A 15,962-nucleotide genomic window follows, 5' to 3' on the forward strand; every position below is an offset into this window, starting at 1 on the left:
TGGACTTTCGAATCGTCGATCGGCTCCGTTAGACTTGATCTAGAGTATTTGAAGTACCTAGAAAATAAAATTTATGATTTTTCGATATCATTTGCCTAATGAACGAAGGGGCTCAAAATCAACGGCTGAAAATAAAAATCTTACAAAATGTAATAATATAACATTAAAATTTTAAATCAAATATATTGATCTTGTTTTATATAGTATAAAGAATTTTCTATCAAAATTTCACGTGATTTGGATATTTCTACACCGTTAAACTTGCAAACGGCTAACTACGGCCATTGAAATTTGTTGATTTTGAGCCCATTCGATCACTAGGCAAATGATATCGAAAAATAATAAAATTTATTTTCTAGGTACTCCAAATACTCTAGATCAAGTTTAACGGAGCCGATCGACGATTCGAAAGTCGCAACATCGAAAACGAGCTGGAAGCACGGAAGGCTTCGTGCTTCCGATAGCATAGTAGCCTCACTATATATATATATATATATATATATATATATAAAGCTACTATGATATTGGAAGTATAAATGATTTGGTACTTCCGATTATTTGACTCTTGGATTAAGAATTATACAAGTAGGATGATTGCGGTCCTCCCTAGTATTGAATAGTATTCTTAGGATTACGTGGTCCCTATAAGGTAATAGTATTAATCTAAAGATTAGAAATGATTAAAGAGACAGCTCTAAATGCAAGGAGTCAGAAGCACCAAATTATATATATATAAAGTTGAGCCTCTATACTTTTAAAAATTCTTAAGTTATTGGTACTTCTAGATTTTGAATTTTTTGATTAAGAGATGTGTGATTAGGATGATAGTGATTTTCCAGGGTTGAGTTGGTGGCTGATTAAATAGGATGATCTAATGGGTAAAAATAGTCAAAAAAATTAGANTCTACAACAAGATTAATATTTCTGATCGAAAATTTTAGTACTATATCACCACTTTTTATAAGATTTTTATTTTCAGCCGTTAAAAATTATTGATTTTGAATCTTTTCGATTGCTAGGTAAATAATATCGAAAAATAGCAAAAATTATTTTCTAGAAACTTCAAATGCGCTAGATCAAGTCTAACGGAGCCGATCGTCGATTCAAAAATTCATCATCGACTGAGGAGCACGAAAGCCTCCATGCTCCTGAAAGCACAACAGTCCTGCTCTCTCTCTCTCTCTCTCTCTCTCTCTCTCTCTCTCTCTCTCTCTCTCTCTCTCTATCTATATATATATATATATAATACAAAATAAATTCGGATTCGGGTCCGGGTCGGATACAGTCAAAATCCATATCCGAATTCAAATCCGTCGGGTTTCTATTTTTGATATCCATATCCGAATCCATATCCATTTAGTATCGGATATATCCGTTTCATTTAGATTCGGATTCAGATAAAATTTTGGGTATCCATACCCATTGACATCCCTAACCTCCGCTGACGCTGAGGGAAAGAATCTGTTTCAGCGCTATTGTAGCGCAGAACATGTTTTCGAGTTCATCAAGTAATCAGAAACAACAATTCTAGGGCACACTCGTCACTATACATTAGATGGAGAAATAAGTAATACAAAGACTATCTAAACTGTTCCTTTTTCCGCGACGCCTGCGTTTATTGTCAGCTATCACTAGGGCACACTCATCTCTTCCATCTTTTCTACAGCTTAAGTGGTTAAAACAAAACACAACAATATACAGCGAAAGTTGGTGTTTCCTATTTACGAAGAGTTGAGCGTCGGAGAAGCAGGTGAGGACGATGAGGAGTGTGAGTCGGGGGCCGGGTTGGATGATAAAGGAGGTTGCCCTTGCGATCGGCTTCTGAAACTTGGTGCGTCAATAGGAGGGGCCGGTCGTGGAGGTTGGGGGGGCTGGTAATACTTGTGCCCCTCGTCGGCTAGTTTCCTTAGTATGTTCATTACTGTCGGAAGAAACCTTGCTGACAGAGCTAGAAGTCCCGAGAGCTGCGCAAAATAGTCGACAACATAAGAGATTTATCGAAACCCAACTAAAAATAAGACATAATTGATCATACCCGAGTGGTATAACACGAAACAAAATTAGATGTTTGTTTTTGATTTGACCAGATTCAATATTCCAATCCATCTAGTAAGCGAAGGAAAAATTGCAGCTCAGGGCTTGAATTTCGTTTTAGAAACAAAATAAAACATATGTTTTGTGGTTAAAATTAGCAGCAAAGTCTATTCATGCATACGATTTTATGGTACTTTTAAAGTATGATTAATTACTCATCATTATCTTAGTCCTTTATAACTATTATTTATAAGAGACATACAAGCTAAGCTAACAAAAAGTTTGTTTCCAAAAGATGCTGGGTACCTGTGATGTTTATGTAGTCGTTTTCTCATGGATAGTAGTATCATTTATTAGGAAGTAATAGAAAATCCTCAAAGTCAAAAAAAAAAAAAAGTGATTAAGATATCATTAATCAACAATATCAAATTGTGTACAGCAAATATAGAAATGAAATTCTGCTTACCATGCCGTGCCGAAATTCTTCAAGGATATTGAATTGTAACACCACGGCATAGGATACAATGAAAAGAAGAAAGAGTCCCAAGATGTACACTGGGTTCCTGTTCATCAGCAAGAAGAACAGGATAAAATTATCAGGCTTTATCCCAAGAAGGAATGTACAAACACACATGACGAATAAATGAAGATTCACAGTTATATCTCTGCAAAATAATATATTTACAAATATACCACTGTGGAAACAGAAAATTCATTTATACCTCTTGGAGATCTAGTTTCTACACAAAATAACCTTATCTTAGGTAGGGTAGTTATCTGATTCATGGAGAGAATTTATTTGGTCTTTTAGATAGTTTCTTTGGAGGGCATTTCTGTTGGTACAAGGGCATAGTTATTAAGTTTTTGAACAACATATACAGCAATTCAGATTTTGCAGAGGTAGTATATACACTAATAGATATTTTTGTTAGGGTATTTACATGCAAATATCTCTAAATAATAATACTAAGCCAATAAAAAGTGAAAATGAACTAAACAACAGAATAGAAAGACTTATCTCTCGTAGCACAAAATTACCTTAGAAGCATCATAAATTCGTTAAAACCGAGGATTGCAATTGCGACGATCGCCCAAGGAGGAGGCAACCAATTACTACTCCGTCTGTGAGCTTCCTGAATCAGGCCAAAAAAGGGAGAAAAATAAAAGACAGAGTAGAAGCAGAGTATAAGCATCAGAACTGTGCTGCTTCTGTTCTAACAATGTATGTGTTGGTAATATTCACTCAAATGAACTTTCAGAGTATATTTAACATTCAACTATTTAGATGAACTAACCCTCTGACACACAAAGTAAAAGCCTGTAAAGGAGACAGCTAAAAAATTCAAGATGGACCGGCTTTACCTTACTGAGTAATCCCCAAAAGTTTATAGAAACAAAATGAGGCAAAAAGAAAGGGAAAAAGCAAACCATACCTGTGCTGAGATTGCTTGGGTGATGGTGTACTCAGTTTCTGATTTAAATTGCCTCCAAATGGACTTGCACTGCACTGGAGTAATTAATGTATTCCTAGGTGGTATCTGAGAGAAACGAGCATAAATTATGCTTAAATTTCATATAAATCTTAATTGTGGAACAAAAAAGTGAAAAACAGGTTGTAATTATGCACTACCTCTTCCCATGTGCTTGAAGCGAGAAGGTCTGTAGAGGCTTCAATACTCCTACTTTGAGAGACGGGACCTTGTTCTAATAGACTCGAGCTGAGAGCATTCTCTATCTTGTCTGGTTTATCATCTAAGCGTATGGCCGCAAATACAGCTAAGAGTTTTAGGGCCTGCACAGGATTGCCATGCTCTACAATCATTTCCATGGACGCAAGCAGGCGAATATAAAAACACCACCCAAATTGTATGTATTAACAAATATGTTCCTGAACTTCCTTTTTTCTTCCTGTGATATTTGATGCAAATCGTTAAGAATAGCCTAATTCTCTGTACATCAAGTTTGTCAGGGGAATTCATATCCTAAAATCTAAAGTTAGGGGATCTGTATTCAAATGACACGTAGCGTGCAAACGACTGCATATTTTACGTAACAAAAGATACACTATCCTAGAAAATATCCATATATCAGTAATTGAGGTATGGAGTATTCTTAATACCGCTGAACGTGCTTCCTTTGTTATCGCCCTAATATCTTCCTTCCCAGTCCAAACCCTTGGTATTGAGTCCTTATCATGGTTAAATACAGTAGAAAACCTGCAAAAGATCCAATAACAAGTGTCAAATTATGAGAAACAACCGTATTTCTCTAAAAGCATAAGCTATGAGAGAATGATATTTTTAATATTTGTATTCTACACTTTCCCTCACGTCTGGTTTCGAGGCTTTTTGATAGGCCCAAGACGTTGACTTGGAATAAATGGGAGGAAATTAAATGAAACTAGGAGCCTAGCAAGATTTGCACTCAAGACCTTCTACTCTAGTACAATGTCCAATTACTTTTAGAGAAATATGGTTGTTTCACATTCTTTAACAACAACAAGAAGAAAATAAATTGGGGAAAAAGTGATAAGAAGTAAAATCTAAGTAATAATTACTACCTATCCTTCGTATGTATCAGAACCTTCCCTGCTTCATCTCTAGCTTTCTTTTCTATCACACCTCTAGCGAATTCCTCTAGGTTTTGGATCATCGTGTCGTGAGTAGCCTGTTCAAGTTCAAACCCAGAAAGGGAACTCGTAAAATCAGAAACGGCTTTTTCTGTCTCGCGCCTGTAAAGGTTCCTAATTGAAGCCCAAGTATCATCTCCAGCTGCTTCTAGAAGTGACTCAACAGGTCCTGCCAGTGCTTCTGTTAATTTGCTCTGCAAAAATAAAGGGCGTATAACACATGTATCCCTCTGGAAAACGAGAGTTTTCATAGATGCCCTTTGAGAAGAAAACTTAGGAAAAGATATGAAGGGCACTGCTAATATTAAGCCCAAGAAGGGCAAGCTGAATTGTCCTAAAGGGATTTCGACATGTTAAAAAGGCATTTATGAAACTGTAATTGGTTAGGAAGAAAAATTGAAGAACCTCAGAAGAAGCTTTTAATTTAGCAAGTTTTGCGGTTCGAACAGATGCAGCATAGGAGTCGATATCACGCCTGAGTTTGTCCCTAACTTTGGAAGCATCCCAATCTGCTTGCTCAACAGTCACATCTGGACACAGCGAATATAATATATATATGATATAATATATATATATATAATATATATATAACAGGTTGTTAATTTACTTGCCTAGAATAAAATGCATAAAAGTTTCTTTAATGAATTTAATCTTCAATAGGAACAAATACCTTCTAATCCTCTATCAAACTCAAGCAAAGAAGCCCGAGTACAATCACGAACTGCTGCTGCAAACGCCTTCCCACTTTTCAATGACTGTTCTAAATCATTTTTGAATTTCTCCAAAGCTTTGGAACGGAGGTGTCCCAACATTGCCGTGAAAGTGGAATGCACATACTGCAAAAAAAAAAAAAAAGGGTAAAACTGTGTTGGCATAAATTTTCTAAGAAATTCAAAATCACTCTCACACCGTGTCATTCATCAAAGTCAATCCCAGTAAATAACCTATTATACAGTCAAAAAAAGGTAAAATAGCTGTAAGTTTTACTTATTCAAGTAGAATCCTACTTGTATGAAATCATTTAAGCCAGAAAAACCAAAAAGCTTAAATGAAAACTTCCTCCAACTATATTGCCTTATCCTGCAAATTCACAAAATTTCCATGGTTCAACAACTGACGTTCGATAAACAGAATATCACCAATCCTAACATGTTTCACTAATTTTCTTTTCAGTTAGAAATACAAACTCACTTTTAAAAAATAAATATTTAAAATATTAATACTTTTTAAATACTAATAATTTATCAAGTAAGAAAGTGTATTGCCCTCACATTCAAGGCTCCAGATTCCAACTGCTCTCTTTTTGCGGTCCTAACGCCTTCATCAAAGTAGGCAGCTTCCATGTCATACCTACAAGAAAATATACATAAAAATCATACCAAATAAAGAAAGGAAATTAGCTGTATGGAAAAGAAGCAATTCATGAAAAAATAGAACCAACTATAATTTGAAGGTCTGAAGAGCTCATTATGCTTTAGTTGACTTTGTCACCATGAAAAAATGATTAACAAGAGAGTTTTACTTCCAACATGATCTCTTGATGCATAGAATTTCAATATTTAAATGAGAATCGCATGCAGAAATTTGAGACCCACTCTGATAGGTAAAAATCGAGGATGCAGCTAAGTTTTCTCCCAAAGCCTGCTACTCGACCAGATTGAACAGCTGTTTTCAACTCCAACCAATTCTACACATTCCAAAGATTACATTAGCAAAATGCAGATCCAAAAAAAAAAAAAAAAAAAAAAGGTAGAGAACCAGATTACAAATGCGTAATGTAAACCTCATCAGATGCCAAACGACCAAGCTTTTCATTTGCAATCTCTTCACACCGAACAGTAGCAACCATAACCTACAGAGACAGAAAAGAAAAGGACAAAGAGGGAGAGAAGAGTAAATAAGAAGGCTAACATGAATATTCCCACCCTGGAAATACCGTGATTTGCACTTTACACCCCTTAATAATCAAAACCTACACTTAATAATCAAAACTTACAATTAACCACTAGTTTGCAAACTTTGGTGTTTTAGCCCATTCCATGAAGAGAGGCCGCAGGATTTTCTAATACACTAACAGGTTATCAGTAGGTCCTCGCAATGCGTAAAGTGCAAATCGTGATATGTGCAGATGGAAGTATTTCATACTACTAAAAATTTAAGAAAAACCTTGTGAGCAGGAAGGTCAAGGTCCTTATTTTCTCTTATGACGGCCCAAATCTGCTGCGCACTAAAAGAAAATGCTGAGCCTGGTATAACACCTCGTCTGTCGCCTGCAAGGCCTCCTGGGGCAATTGAATTGAAAAAGCGCTGCCTTAGTTGCGCAACCTGTAGAAAATAGATTATAAAAGAAAAGAAATTCATAAGATCTTCCACCAAATGAAATATTAATGACACATTTAGTTGATTTCCAAAGGATGATTGTACTCCAATTGACATTTTACTCCCTATTTATTGCGTGCGGTGAACAAAATAAGATGTTAAGGGTATCACATTTAATTCTCAACTATTTGCAAGTGGTCGATATTATGATTGCCGCCTTAAGATAGAACATGATATGTCAATTACAATACTTGCTATATACCTGCTCTTTGAATTGCTCTTCCTTCTCTTCATAACTGGGCAAAGCAGTAACCTCCACCTTTTACATTAGAAAAGTAAGTACTCAGAATTCGTAAAGAATATTACAACTGCTTGATTACCAAACCAAATTACTCACGTTGAAAAATTCACTCAGTGCAGTTTCCTTGTGAGCTTCTGGCTTAGAAATAGAACTCCAGATCTGGAAAAAGAAATAAGACACCAATGTCACTGCAAGCAAAAAAATGAGGATTCTTAATTTAACCAAAAAAAAAAAAGCATATGAATTGCACCTTTTGAATGTCTTCCCTTAGCACTGGCTCTAGATATTTCATGGGAGTCTACAGAAAAGACCAGATGTAAAAATTTGAAGCAGATATTTGGTTGGGAGACAAAGTGAAGATATAATTCTAAGAATTAATCAACTATCAAAAGTTATAAAACCTTAGTTTTGTCACGAATGACAAAAAGCAGCGTAGTCTTGCGAGGACTAAACAAACGCATCATAACCTACAAAAATAAAATACAGTAATAATTCAACAAAATGTCGCCAACGACAATAGAAAATTGTGAGCCTTCTGGGTACCAAAAAGAAAAAAAGGGGAAAGAAAACCTGAAAAACCGTCTTCAAGAGAGGTCTATTAGCAGCCTGCTCTCGGCCTATGTCATGACACCACCTGCACAAATTCGAACAACGATAAGAAGAGCAAGGCCATCTGAAAAACCAGCAGTTCTACAGTGAAAATAGCACTGAAGAATGGAGAGAGGTTAGCTACAAAACAGTAATCAACTCACATATTAATCATAACAATGTCTGAAATTGCTAGAGCAAAGAGCGAGATTTGCTTTTCAAATGTAGTATCATCCTGAAAATGAAATTATGCAGCCATCAAATATTACTCAAAATTATGTCACATAAAGGAAAAGAAATAACGCAGCCCTGTGTTAAATAATAGTGAATGCCAAAATCATTAGAAAAGGAAAGAGAAAAACTGCAAATGAGGATTAAACCTCTCCTCTTTCTCTACTATCTGTACCCTCTAAATCCATGACGATTGTACAAGGCTCGATACCAATACCCTTTGCTATCCAAATGCCTTTAGTTGTTTGGCTCCTGCATGGCAAGAAATGCAACATGCCTCAAAATGTAATGAATGTCATCAAAATGTAATATGGGGAAGGGGAAGAAAAAAAAACAGACGACCGTCCCCTCCATGGTATAGCATGATTCCACTTTACTACTCAGTGGTTGAAAGTTAGTAATTTGCCACACCGGGGTAGCTGTTCTGTTTTCCCATATGGACCGACCATCGAAGTGCCGTAAAAACTAGGCACGTGACAGTCAAATAACTTATTAAACACTATAACTTGAAAGATTCAATATGATTAAGAAACTGAATGATTATTAATAGCATTTTAATGAGTCATGTGATCATCACATGCCCAATTTTTAACAGCATTTTAATGGCGGTCCTTACAAAAACCCAACAACAACTACACTAGCAGTAAATTGCTAAATTTCGAACCATATGTTGCTGTGTTCTGTAGCTTACCATTATATTTTTAACCACAAAAGAAAATAAAGGATTAGCTCATGGATCGATGCTCACCTCCCTTTAAAGGCATCCATCTCCCTGAAGTTGGTTTTGAAAAGATGATTTAATAGAGTGCTTTTCCCTACTCAAAACAAAGAAGACCACTTTTTCATTATTTAAATACGCGAGTCAATAAGTTAACAAGAAGTGTAAATATTGAAGGGCACAAAAGAAGCATCCTATCTGCCTAAAGTAGTAGTCAAAGTAATACAAAATTTGGTTTATTTTTCTTTTTTTTAACAAAAAGAGCTCATGGTCATGAAAAGCTATCATGTGATAGCATCTTTGATCATCTCTTTTGCACTTCCCTTTACCACTCCATCAAGAATACATGTTATTCTTTTCCTCCATTGCCCCCAACATCAGAGCTTTCACAGCATATCAACAATTCGAAGCAAAATGGTTAATCAATGCTAAACCATACGATTCCCCACATAAACAAATCTCCATGTTCGAAAATAACAGGACAACATTAAAAAAATAAAAGAATAAAAAGCGCAAACTCCATATCTAAGAGGACACTCCTTTCCCACAATTAGCGCATTATTCAAATTTAAAATTCAGCAACACACCCCCATGCTACCAAAAATAGCAAAAAAAAAAAAGATTTTTTTACATGGAAAAGATAGAAAAGAACAAATTTAATACCAAAAAACAAATTTTCGACACAACCAACTCATTACTCGAAATCGCATATACGCACTACAAGAAAAAAATGAGTGATTTTACATGGGAAAAAGGAGTGATTTTACATGGGAAAATAAGAGAGGATCATATTTAACACCAAAAAAACACTCTTTTTCTCTTAATGAACGCATCAGTTGCTATCATAAATCCGTAACACACCTCATGCTACTCCAATTAAAGCTAAAAAAAAAAAAAGTGCAAAAATGGAAAAATTGAAGAGGAGAGGAGAGAGGGGTTAGTAAAACAGGGAGGAGGGAGCTCACCGCTACTCTGAGGGCCCATAATGGAGACGACGGCGTAGGAGAGGCCACAATCGGCGAGATGGACGGCCCTGATGAAGCGCTCGAGGCCCTCCACGTTGAACGCCCCGTCGCCGTCGATGAGCTGCGTCGCAAAGCACTCCTCGCCCATCTCCTCCGACTCCACCCCAAGCTCCGATCGATTGGGCTCCTCTTCCTAGGGTTTTGGACACACACACACACACACACATACACACACACACACACACACACACAGAGGTTCTCCTCTTGTGCTTGGTCGCTTACACGTAATATATAGTACGAGGTCGCCGTGGAAGCATTTGGGAGAAGCACTTCTTCTTACGCATTCGAAAGATAAAAAACAAAGAGGAGGGGAATTCGGGTTTTGTGGGTAAATTTGTACATTGTCCCCCAACGTTTACAAAGTTTCACTTTACGCCTAAAACTTTTAAATTTAAAAAAAAAAACTTTCTATTTATTACTGCACATCATTTTTATACTTATCCCACCTTCCAAATAAGGGCTTTTTTTTAATTAGCCCCATGAAAAAATTTATTTAAAAAATAGCCCCAACAAATTTAAATTTACAAAAATAGTCCTGATCCTGCCACGTAGGCACCACGTCAGCGCCATGCGGGCCGGGTTAGGCCAGTTAGTTAATTTAAATACGGTGAATCATTCACCGTGTCTAAATACGGTAAAATGGTTCATCGTGTCTGGGAAAAGGAAAGGAAAATAAAAAATATACGTATTATGAAAAAGATAAGTATGGAACACGGTGAACCATTCACCGTGTTCGGTGAACCATTTACCGTGTTTGAACACGGTGAATGATTCACCGTGCTTGACTTAACACCCCAACCTATCCACGTGGCGCTGATGTGGCGCCTACGTGGCAAGGTCAGGATCATTTTTACAAATTTAAATTTACTTTGAACTACTTTAAAAATAAATTTTTTTCAGGGAGCTAATTGCAAAAAAAGCCCCCCAAATAAGGGTAAAGTACAATGGTCAAAACTTTTCTTTTTAAAATTAATCTATAAAAATTTTAGAAATATTACTAAAAATTTTATAAATTTTTGGATCTAAGAGTGTAAGATTTATATCTTTATAAGGGGTGTTTACATAGCTATTTTTCTAAAAATTTATGTAGCATACATCCTTAGTTCCCTCTTGCATTTCCAACGTTACCCATCATTGAGTTAAAATAATTTTGCTACATAAGAATTATATATATACTATTATATATAAAAATATTGAATTTATGGTTTAAAGCTATAGTGTTAGTACGAAAAGCAGGACTAATCATCCCTAACGTAAATAGTAAAAAATTATAAGTTCGAAAGTTAGTTACTTCATATTTTTAGCTAAATTTTTTATCCCAAATAATTTTCTTCTCTCTCGGGGTTGAGGATTCAAATCTTCTATATATTTCTTAAATTTAGAGCTCATGCTATAAAAATTATTCTTAAGATATGCAAGAGGTTCTTATTTTTTGAGAATAATAAATAAAGACAACATCAAAAAAAAATGTGCAAAAGTGAAAAAGATGGTATCTTTTCTTTCGAGCCAAGTTGCTTACCAAGTAGCCACCTAAGAGCTAATCCACTTCCCTCTTATACTTTGTTTCTCTGCTCACATATTCTAAGTCCATATTTGTTGGGATCCTTCATTCAGTTTCACTAATGGTGGCATACAATAAGTTTTTCAAAAAAAAAAAAAAAAGTTGAGATATTGGATTTAAGGGCTTCGAAAAGATATTATAATTTTTCTAAGATACCGACCTCACAATATTCCTACAGGCGTGAGAAATTGTAACTCGTACTCCGTCCTTGCTTTACATGGCCGGCATCCTATCTTGTAGCGTAAAGCTGGGTTGAGTAGAATCACACTTAAAATATGCAAGAATCGTGTATATGTTCAAGTTAAGTAAAATAGCTATTCCTTCTAACATTTCAATCTTTTTGGAATTGTGATTAGCATTTACAATACAACAAGTGATATCAGATTCAGGACACGCTTTTGATTCTCGCGTGCTACCTAATGGCAGAGAACAAGTTAGGCAAGTCAGAGTCAAAGCACTTTAAGTGAATTGATTATTCTTTTTCTAACATCTCGCGTTTAAGGAATTATGATTAGCACCACGATCCAACACTGAGTACACAAACTGACGGAATGCATCTGGTACAGGTAGTAATTTCTTTTCTAACATTCAGGCATTAAAACTAAAGTTTTAAAAATTATGTATCATTCTAGAACTTCTAAAAGAAAATTATTTTGCCCATTTAAAATGACAAATCGCTCACAATTTATATAAATAAACTACACACATATTTATTCAATTATAATTTATTTATTTATATATCTGTTTATATATATATATATATATATATATTGAAAATACATAAAAATACTGCTGCATTCAACATAGAATCCGGTGGAAGATTCTACTGGGCAAGGAAATCTGAAGGAAACTTCCATTCACCACTAACAATTCGCCAAAAAAAATAAAAAAATAAAAAAAAAAAAGAAATTCGGGGTGAGCGTTATATATCACGGTTTTGAAACTTCGTGTGGGCCCCACATGTCAGTGACACAGAAGAGCTATAACACCGCTACACTGAAGACTCTCCTCCACGCTGCGTCAAAAGTCTTCGTAACTTGCGTGCGAAATTTCGCCCAAGGCAGAGCTATTTCGCCGACCCTCCATCCTTTTAAAAAGCCCCCCACGAACCTTAAAGCGAGCGAGGCAACGGGGGAGGGGAGATCAAAAAATAAATAAATTTGAAAAAAAAAAAAGAAAAGAAAAAAGGAAAAGGAGGAGGAGCCCTAATTCGACCGGCGCACGTTAGCATCAATCGCAGAGGGGGGGGGGTGTGGGGGCTCGGCGCAGGATAAGAGGAGGCGAAGAAGATGATGCTCCCCGGCGTAGAGCTCGCGAGGAGGCGCCGCCTCCACCACCACCACAGCGCCGATCCGCTCCCGGCGGNCGCCGGCTCCGGCGACGCCTCCCACTCTCCGCCCCCGGCGGCGGCGGCGCCGCCGCGTCGTCCATGGCGGAGCCCGCGCTCGCCGCGCGCATCCGCCTCGAGGAGAAGCTCCACGGCCTCTCCAGGTATCTATTTTATATATTTAATTAGTATATATATATATTATATATTATATATAATTTTTATAATAATTATAAAATAAGTAAAGGAAATTATTAATTTTAATCAGTTAAGTTTCTGTATATTGTTCTGCAGGTGGAGCAGACTTCCATGTAACAACCGCGGGGATCAGAACTCACGGCCGGCAGCCCCGGGGCCGAGCCGGAGGGCGACCGCGGAGTTACCGGCGCGAAATCCGGGAGTGGTAGGAGGAGGCGCGCGTCCGGTGGCGAGGACGTCCTCGCGGACGTCAGAGGTGTGCGCGGTGTGCCTGGAGGAGGTGGAGGCGGAGGCGGCGGAGCAGACGCGGGTGACGCGGCTGCCGTGCTCTCACCGCTACCACTCCGACTGCGTCCTCCCGTGGCTCGCCGCCCACCCCGACTGCCCCTGCTGCCGCGCCTCCGTCGGCCCTCCCCCTTCTCTCCACGTGCCCTCTTAGCGCAGGATCTTGTTGCGCTGAAAAATGTATGAAACTTATAGCTGAACTATATATAGCTAGCATTCAATGGTACAGATGTGCGAACTTTAAAAATTGGTTAAACTAGAGAATACTTTCTTATATAAGTATTTTTTTATTTTTATTTTTTGTATGTAATCCTCTCAGAAATTTTTTTTTCATAAATAGTTTTATGAAATTTATATTTCGTAAGATTGGTTATATTTTCGTGTCATGCAAGTACCACGCAAGCGCCACTCGGATATAGAACACGTGTTCAACTTAATTTGGGCTATCAGTCAGGCTCATGTGGCGCTCACGTGGCGAAAATAGGATCAATCTTACAAATATAAATTTTGTCGGTCTATTTATAAAAAATTTTTGGATGAGGTTAAATGCAAAACAAGCCTCTGTTTTTTTTTCTGGCTTTCAAAATTTTATATTAATCATTTTTTTTTTTATATAAAAAAAATAATTTTGTAATATAGTCATTTTGAAGAAAATTTTGATATAGATTATAAAAAATAGACGGAATAGTGATGGAAAGAGATAAATGTAATAATTTAAAATTTTAAAAGAATAAAATATAATTTTTTTAAAATTAAAAATAAAAAATAAAAAAAATATTTATAAAAAAAAATTTTGTAATTCAGCCTTAAAATTTTTTATTTTACTACTCTTTGTAGATACGGAAAAAGTATATAAGGGGATTGGCTGAGCAGCATAAAATGGCATGTAGTTGATTGATCTTAGGAATAGTTCTTGTGCTAGTTGGATCATCATACTTATTTTAATAATATTCTCTGGAACGGTTTTGGGATGGTTGGATTAACAATTACCGCTTCTTTTCTTATCATAATTAGAATTTTAATTAAGCCTAGTATTAAAACTAAAAAAAATTACATATGTATTTTGTAAATTTTGATTGATGTAAAATGAATATGTTTAATTTAATTATAGTTATCTTGTTTGGCATGGAGATTGGAATATCTGTTAAATTTAAGTAGATTGGATAACTCAAATTATTTAAGTTAAAAATTCTATCTGTCCACTAATTAGATAGAAAAGTAGGAAGAATTTATAGTAAATTAGTTAAGTCTAGTTTATTAAAATTTAAATTAGTTTAAAAACTTAAATCGCATCTATTAATAATTAAAAAGTTTATTTTGTAATGATTATTTTAAAAATTATTTGCATACACGTTCCTGCAAACATAGTGAATTACAGATATATTCCTGCAAAACGAAAATTTCATAAGTTATCCCTGCAAAAGTCCTAAACTATGCAGATATGTCCCTCTGGTTAACATTCGTTAGTGAACTGTTAATTTTTTTAACAGTTTTCTTGTGAAATGAACTTTTTGTCCTTACAAATATATTCCTCCAAAATATTCCTCTTCCCCTTCTCTTTCTCTTTCTCTTTCTCTTCGGGCCACCGGAGCTGACGACGGTGACGGCGCGGGGTCGGGCTCGCCGGCGACGAAAAAGAGGGAAGAGAAAGAAGCAGAGGAAAAAGAAGAGGAAAGAGGAAGAAGGAGAGGAATAGGGAGAGGAAGCGGAAAGAGGAAGAGGAAGAGGGAGAGGGAGAGGGTTCGCCGCCGCCGCCGCATCTTCTCCCTCGCCGGCCACGAAGAAGAGGGAAAAGGAAGAGGAAGAGGAAGAAGAAGGGGGAAGAGAAAGAGGGAAGAGGAAAAGGGAGAGGGTCCGCCGCAGCCACCGCCGCATCTCCCTCGCCGGCGATGAAGAAGAGGGAAGAGGGAAGAGGAAGAGGAGGAAGAGGAAGAAAGATAAAACCATCAATTCACATTATAATTAACCATGGTTAAGAATTATAACCATGGTTAACGAAAATTTTCTACCAGACCTTAACGGCAGGAATATATCTGCATAAATTAGGATTTTTGTAGAGACAACTTATGAAATTTTTATTTTGCAGGAATATATCTGTAATTCACTATATTTACAGGAACGTGTACGTAAATAACCCTTATTTTAAATATAGATGTACTTTGCTGACGGGAAGGGCATTTTTGGAAGAGTCCTTAAACTGGTCTAAAATTTATATTCTCTGTTTTATATGTAAGTAGTAAACTAGTTAAAGGGTCCGTGTAATGCATGTCTCATTTATTTTTAAATAAATTTAAAATTGAAAAGTAGATTATTTTGAAGCACGGTTTTCAAATAAATAAACTAAAAATCTTATTTTTATAGATTATTTTTTTTTTTCGTATCCTCTCAAAAAGTTGTAATTTCATTAACGTCCCTCCAAAGTGAAAAATATTGTGAGGGTTTAGAGAAACTGGTGATAATTTTATGTTTAGAAGGATATTGATGGTAGATTCGTATGTTTAGAGGGATATTAGTTATATTTGCAACTTTGAAGGAGACCTTACGATATTTACTTTTTTTTTTAATGTTCGATACAGGAGAAGAAAATTTTCTCTCTCCGGAAAGTGAGTCCGTCTACAGATTCAAGTTTAAAATTTGTGTTTTTACATATATATATATATATATATATATATATATATATATATATATAGGCCGTGGCTACTATACTATTATATACTATTATGAGTATTGAAGCCCTCGTACTCAT

General features: G+C 36.1%; 2 protein-coding genes across 3 annotated transcripts; one reads left to right on the top strand and one right to left on the bottom strand.

The window, feature by feature from the left end:
- Positions 1,459–10,120, bottom strand: LOC109718869 (protein ROOT HAIR DEFECTIVE 3-like). 2 transcript variants are annotated; one of them, XM_020245326.1, is made up of 22 exons: positions 9,786–10,120; positions 8,851–8,917; positions 8,252–8,354; positions 8,036–8,106; positions 7,854–7,917; positions 7,685–7,750; positions 7,534–7,581; positions 7,380–7,442; positions 7,245–7,301; positions 6,830–6,988; positions 6,447–6,515; positions 6,259–6,350; positions 5,935–6,013; positions 5,334–5,499; positions 5,069–5,193; positions 4,595–4,857; positions 4,154–4,250; positions 3,665–3,826; positions 3,468–3,572; positions 3,073–3,167; positions 2,501–2,597; positions 1,459–1,964 (listed from the first exon to the last, which is right to left on the bottom strand). In XM_020245326.1, exons 1-22 carry the CDS (start codon positions 9,931–9,933, stop codon positions 1,722–1,724), a joined length of 2,439 nt encoding a protein of 812 aa, XP_020100915.1. In that variant the 5' UTR covers positions 9,934–10,120; the 3' UTR covers positions 1,459–1,721. The 2 variants fall into 2 exon arrangements, with proteins under 2 accessions (XP_020100915.1, XP_020100916.1); XM_020245327.1 differs by lacking the exons at positions 8,851–8,917; positions 9,786–10,120 and having other exon boundaries at positions 8,278–8,354.
- On the top strand, positions 12,806–13,472 carry LOC109718714 (probable E3 ubiquitin-protein ligase RHY1A). Its single transcript, XM_020245094.1, has 2 exons — positions 12,806–12,897; positions 13,028–13,472. The coding sequence occupies exons 1-2, from the start codon at positions 12,836–12,838 to the stop codon at positions 13,368–13,370; spliced, it is 405 nt and encodes a 134-aa protein (XP_020100683.1). The 5' UTR covers positions 12,806–12,835; the 3' UTR covers positions 13,371–13,472.

Source organism: Ananas comosus, linkage group 12 (assembly GCF_001540865.1).
Source record: "Ananas comosus cultivar F153 linkage group 12, ASM154086v1, whole genome shotgun sequence".
NCBI classification, from domain to species: Eukaryota; Viridiplantae; Streptophyta; class Magnoliopsida; order Poales; family Bromeliaceae; genus Ananas; species Ananas comosus.

Bases quoted from the DNA above. Each gene is read 5' to 3' on its own strand.
- LOC109718869 (XM_020245326.1), bottom strand. From the start codon at position 9,933: ATGGGCGAGGAGTGCTTTGCGACGCAGCTCATCGACGGCGACGGGGCG. The intron at 6,351-6,446 runs GTTTACATTACG...TGGAATGTGTAG, and splicing joins GTCGTTTGGCATCTGATGAG to AATTGGTTGGAGTTGAAAAC. The intron at 5,500-5,934 runs GTGAGGGCAATA...TTTTTTTTGCAG, and splicing joins TGGAATCTGGAGCCTTGAAT to TATGTGCATTCCACTTTCAC.
- LOC109718714 (XM_020245094.1), top strand. From the start codon at position 12,836: ATGGCGGAGCCCGCGCTCGCCGCGCGCATCCGCCTCGAGGAGAAGCTC. The intron at 12,898-13,027 runs GTATCTATTTTA...ATTGTTCTGCAG, and splicing joins AAGCTCCACGGCCTCTCCAG to GTGGAGCAGACTTCCATGTA.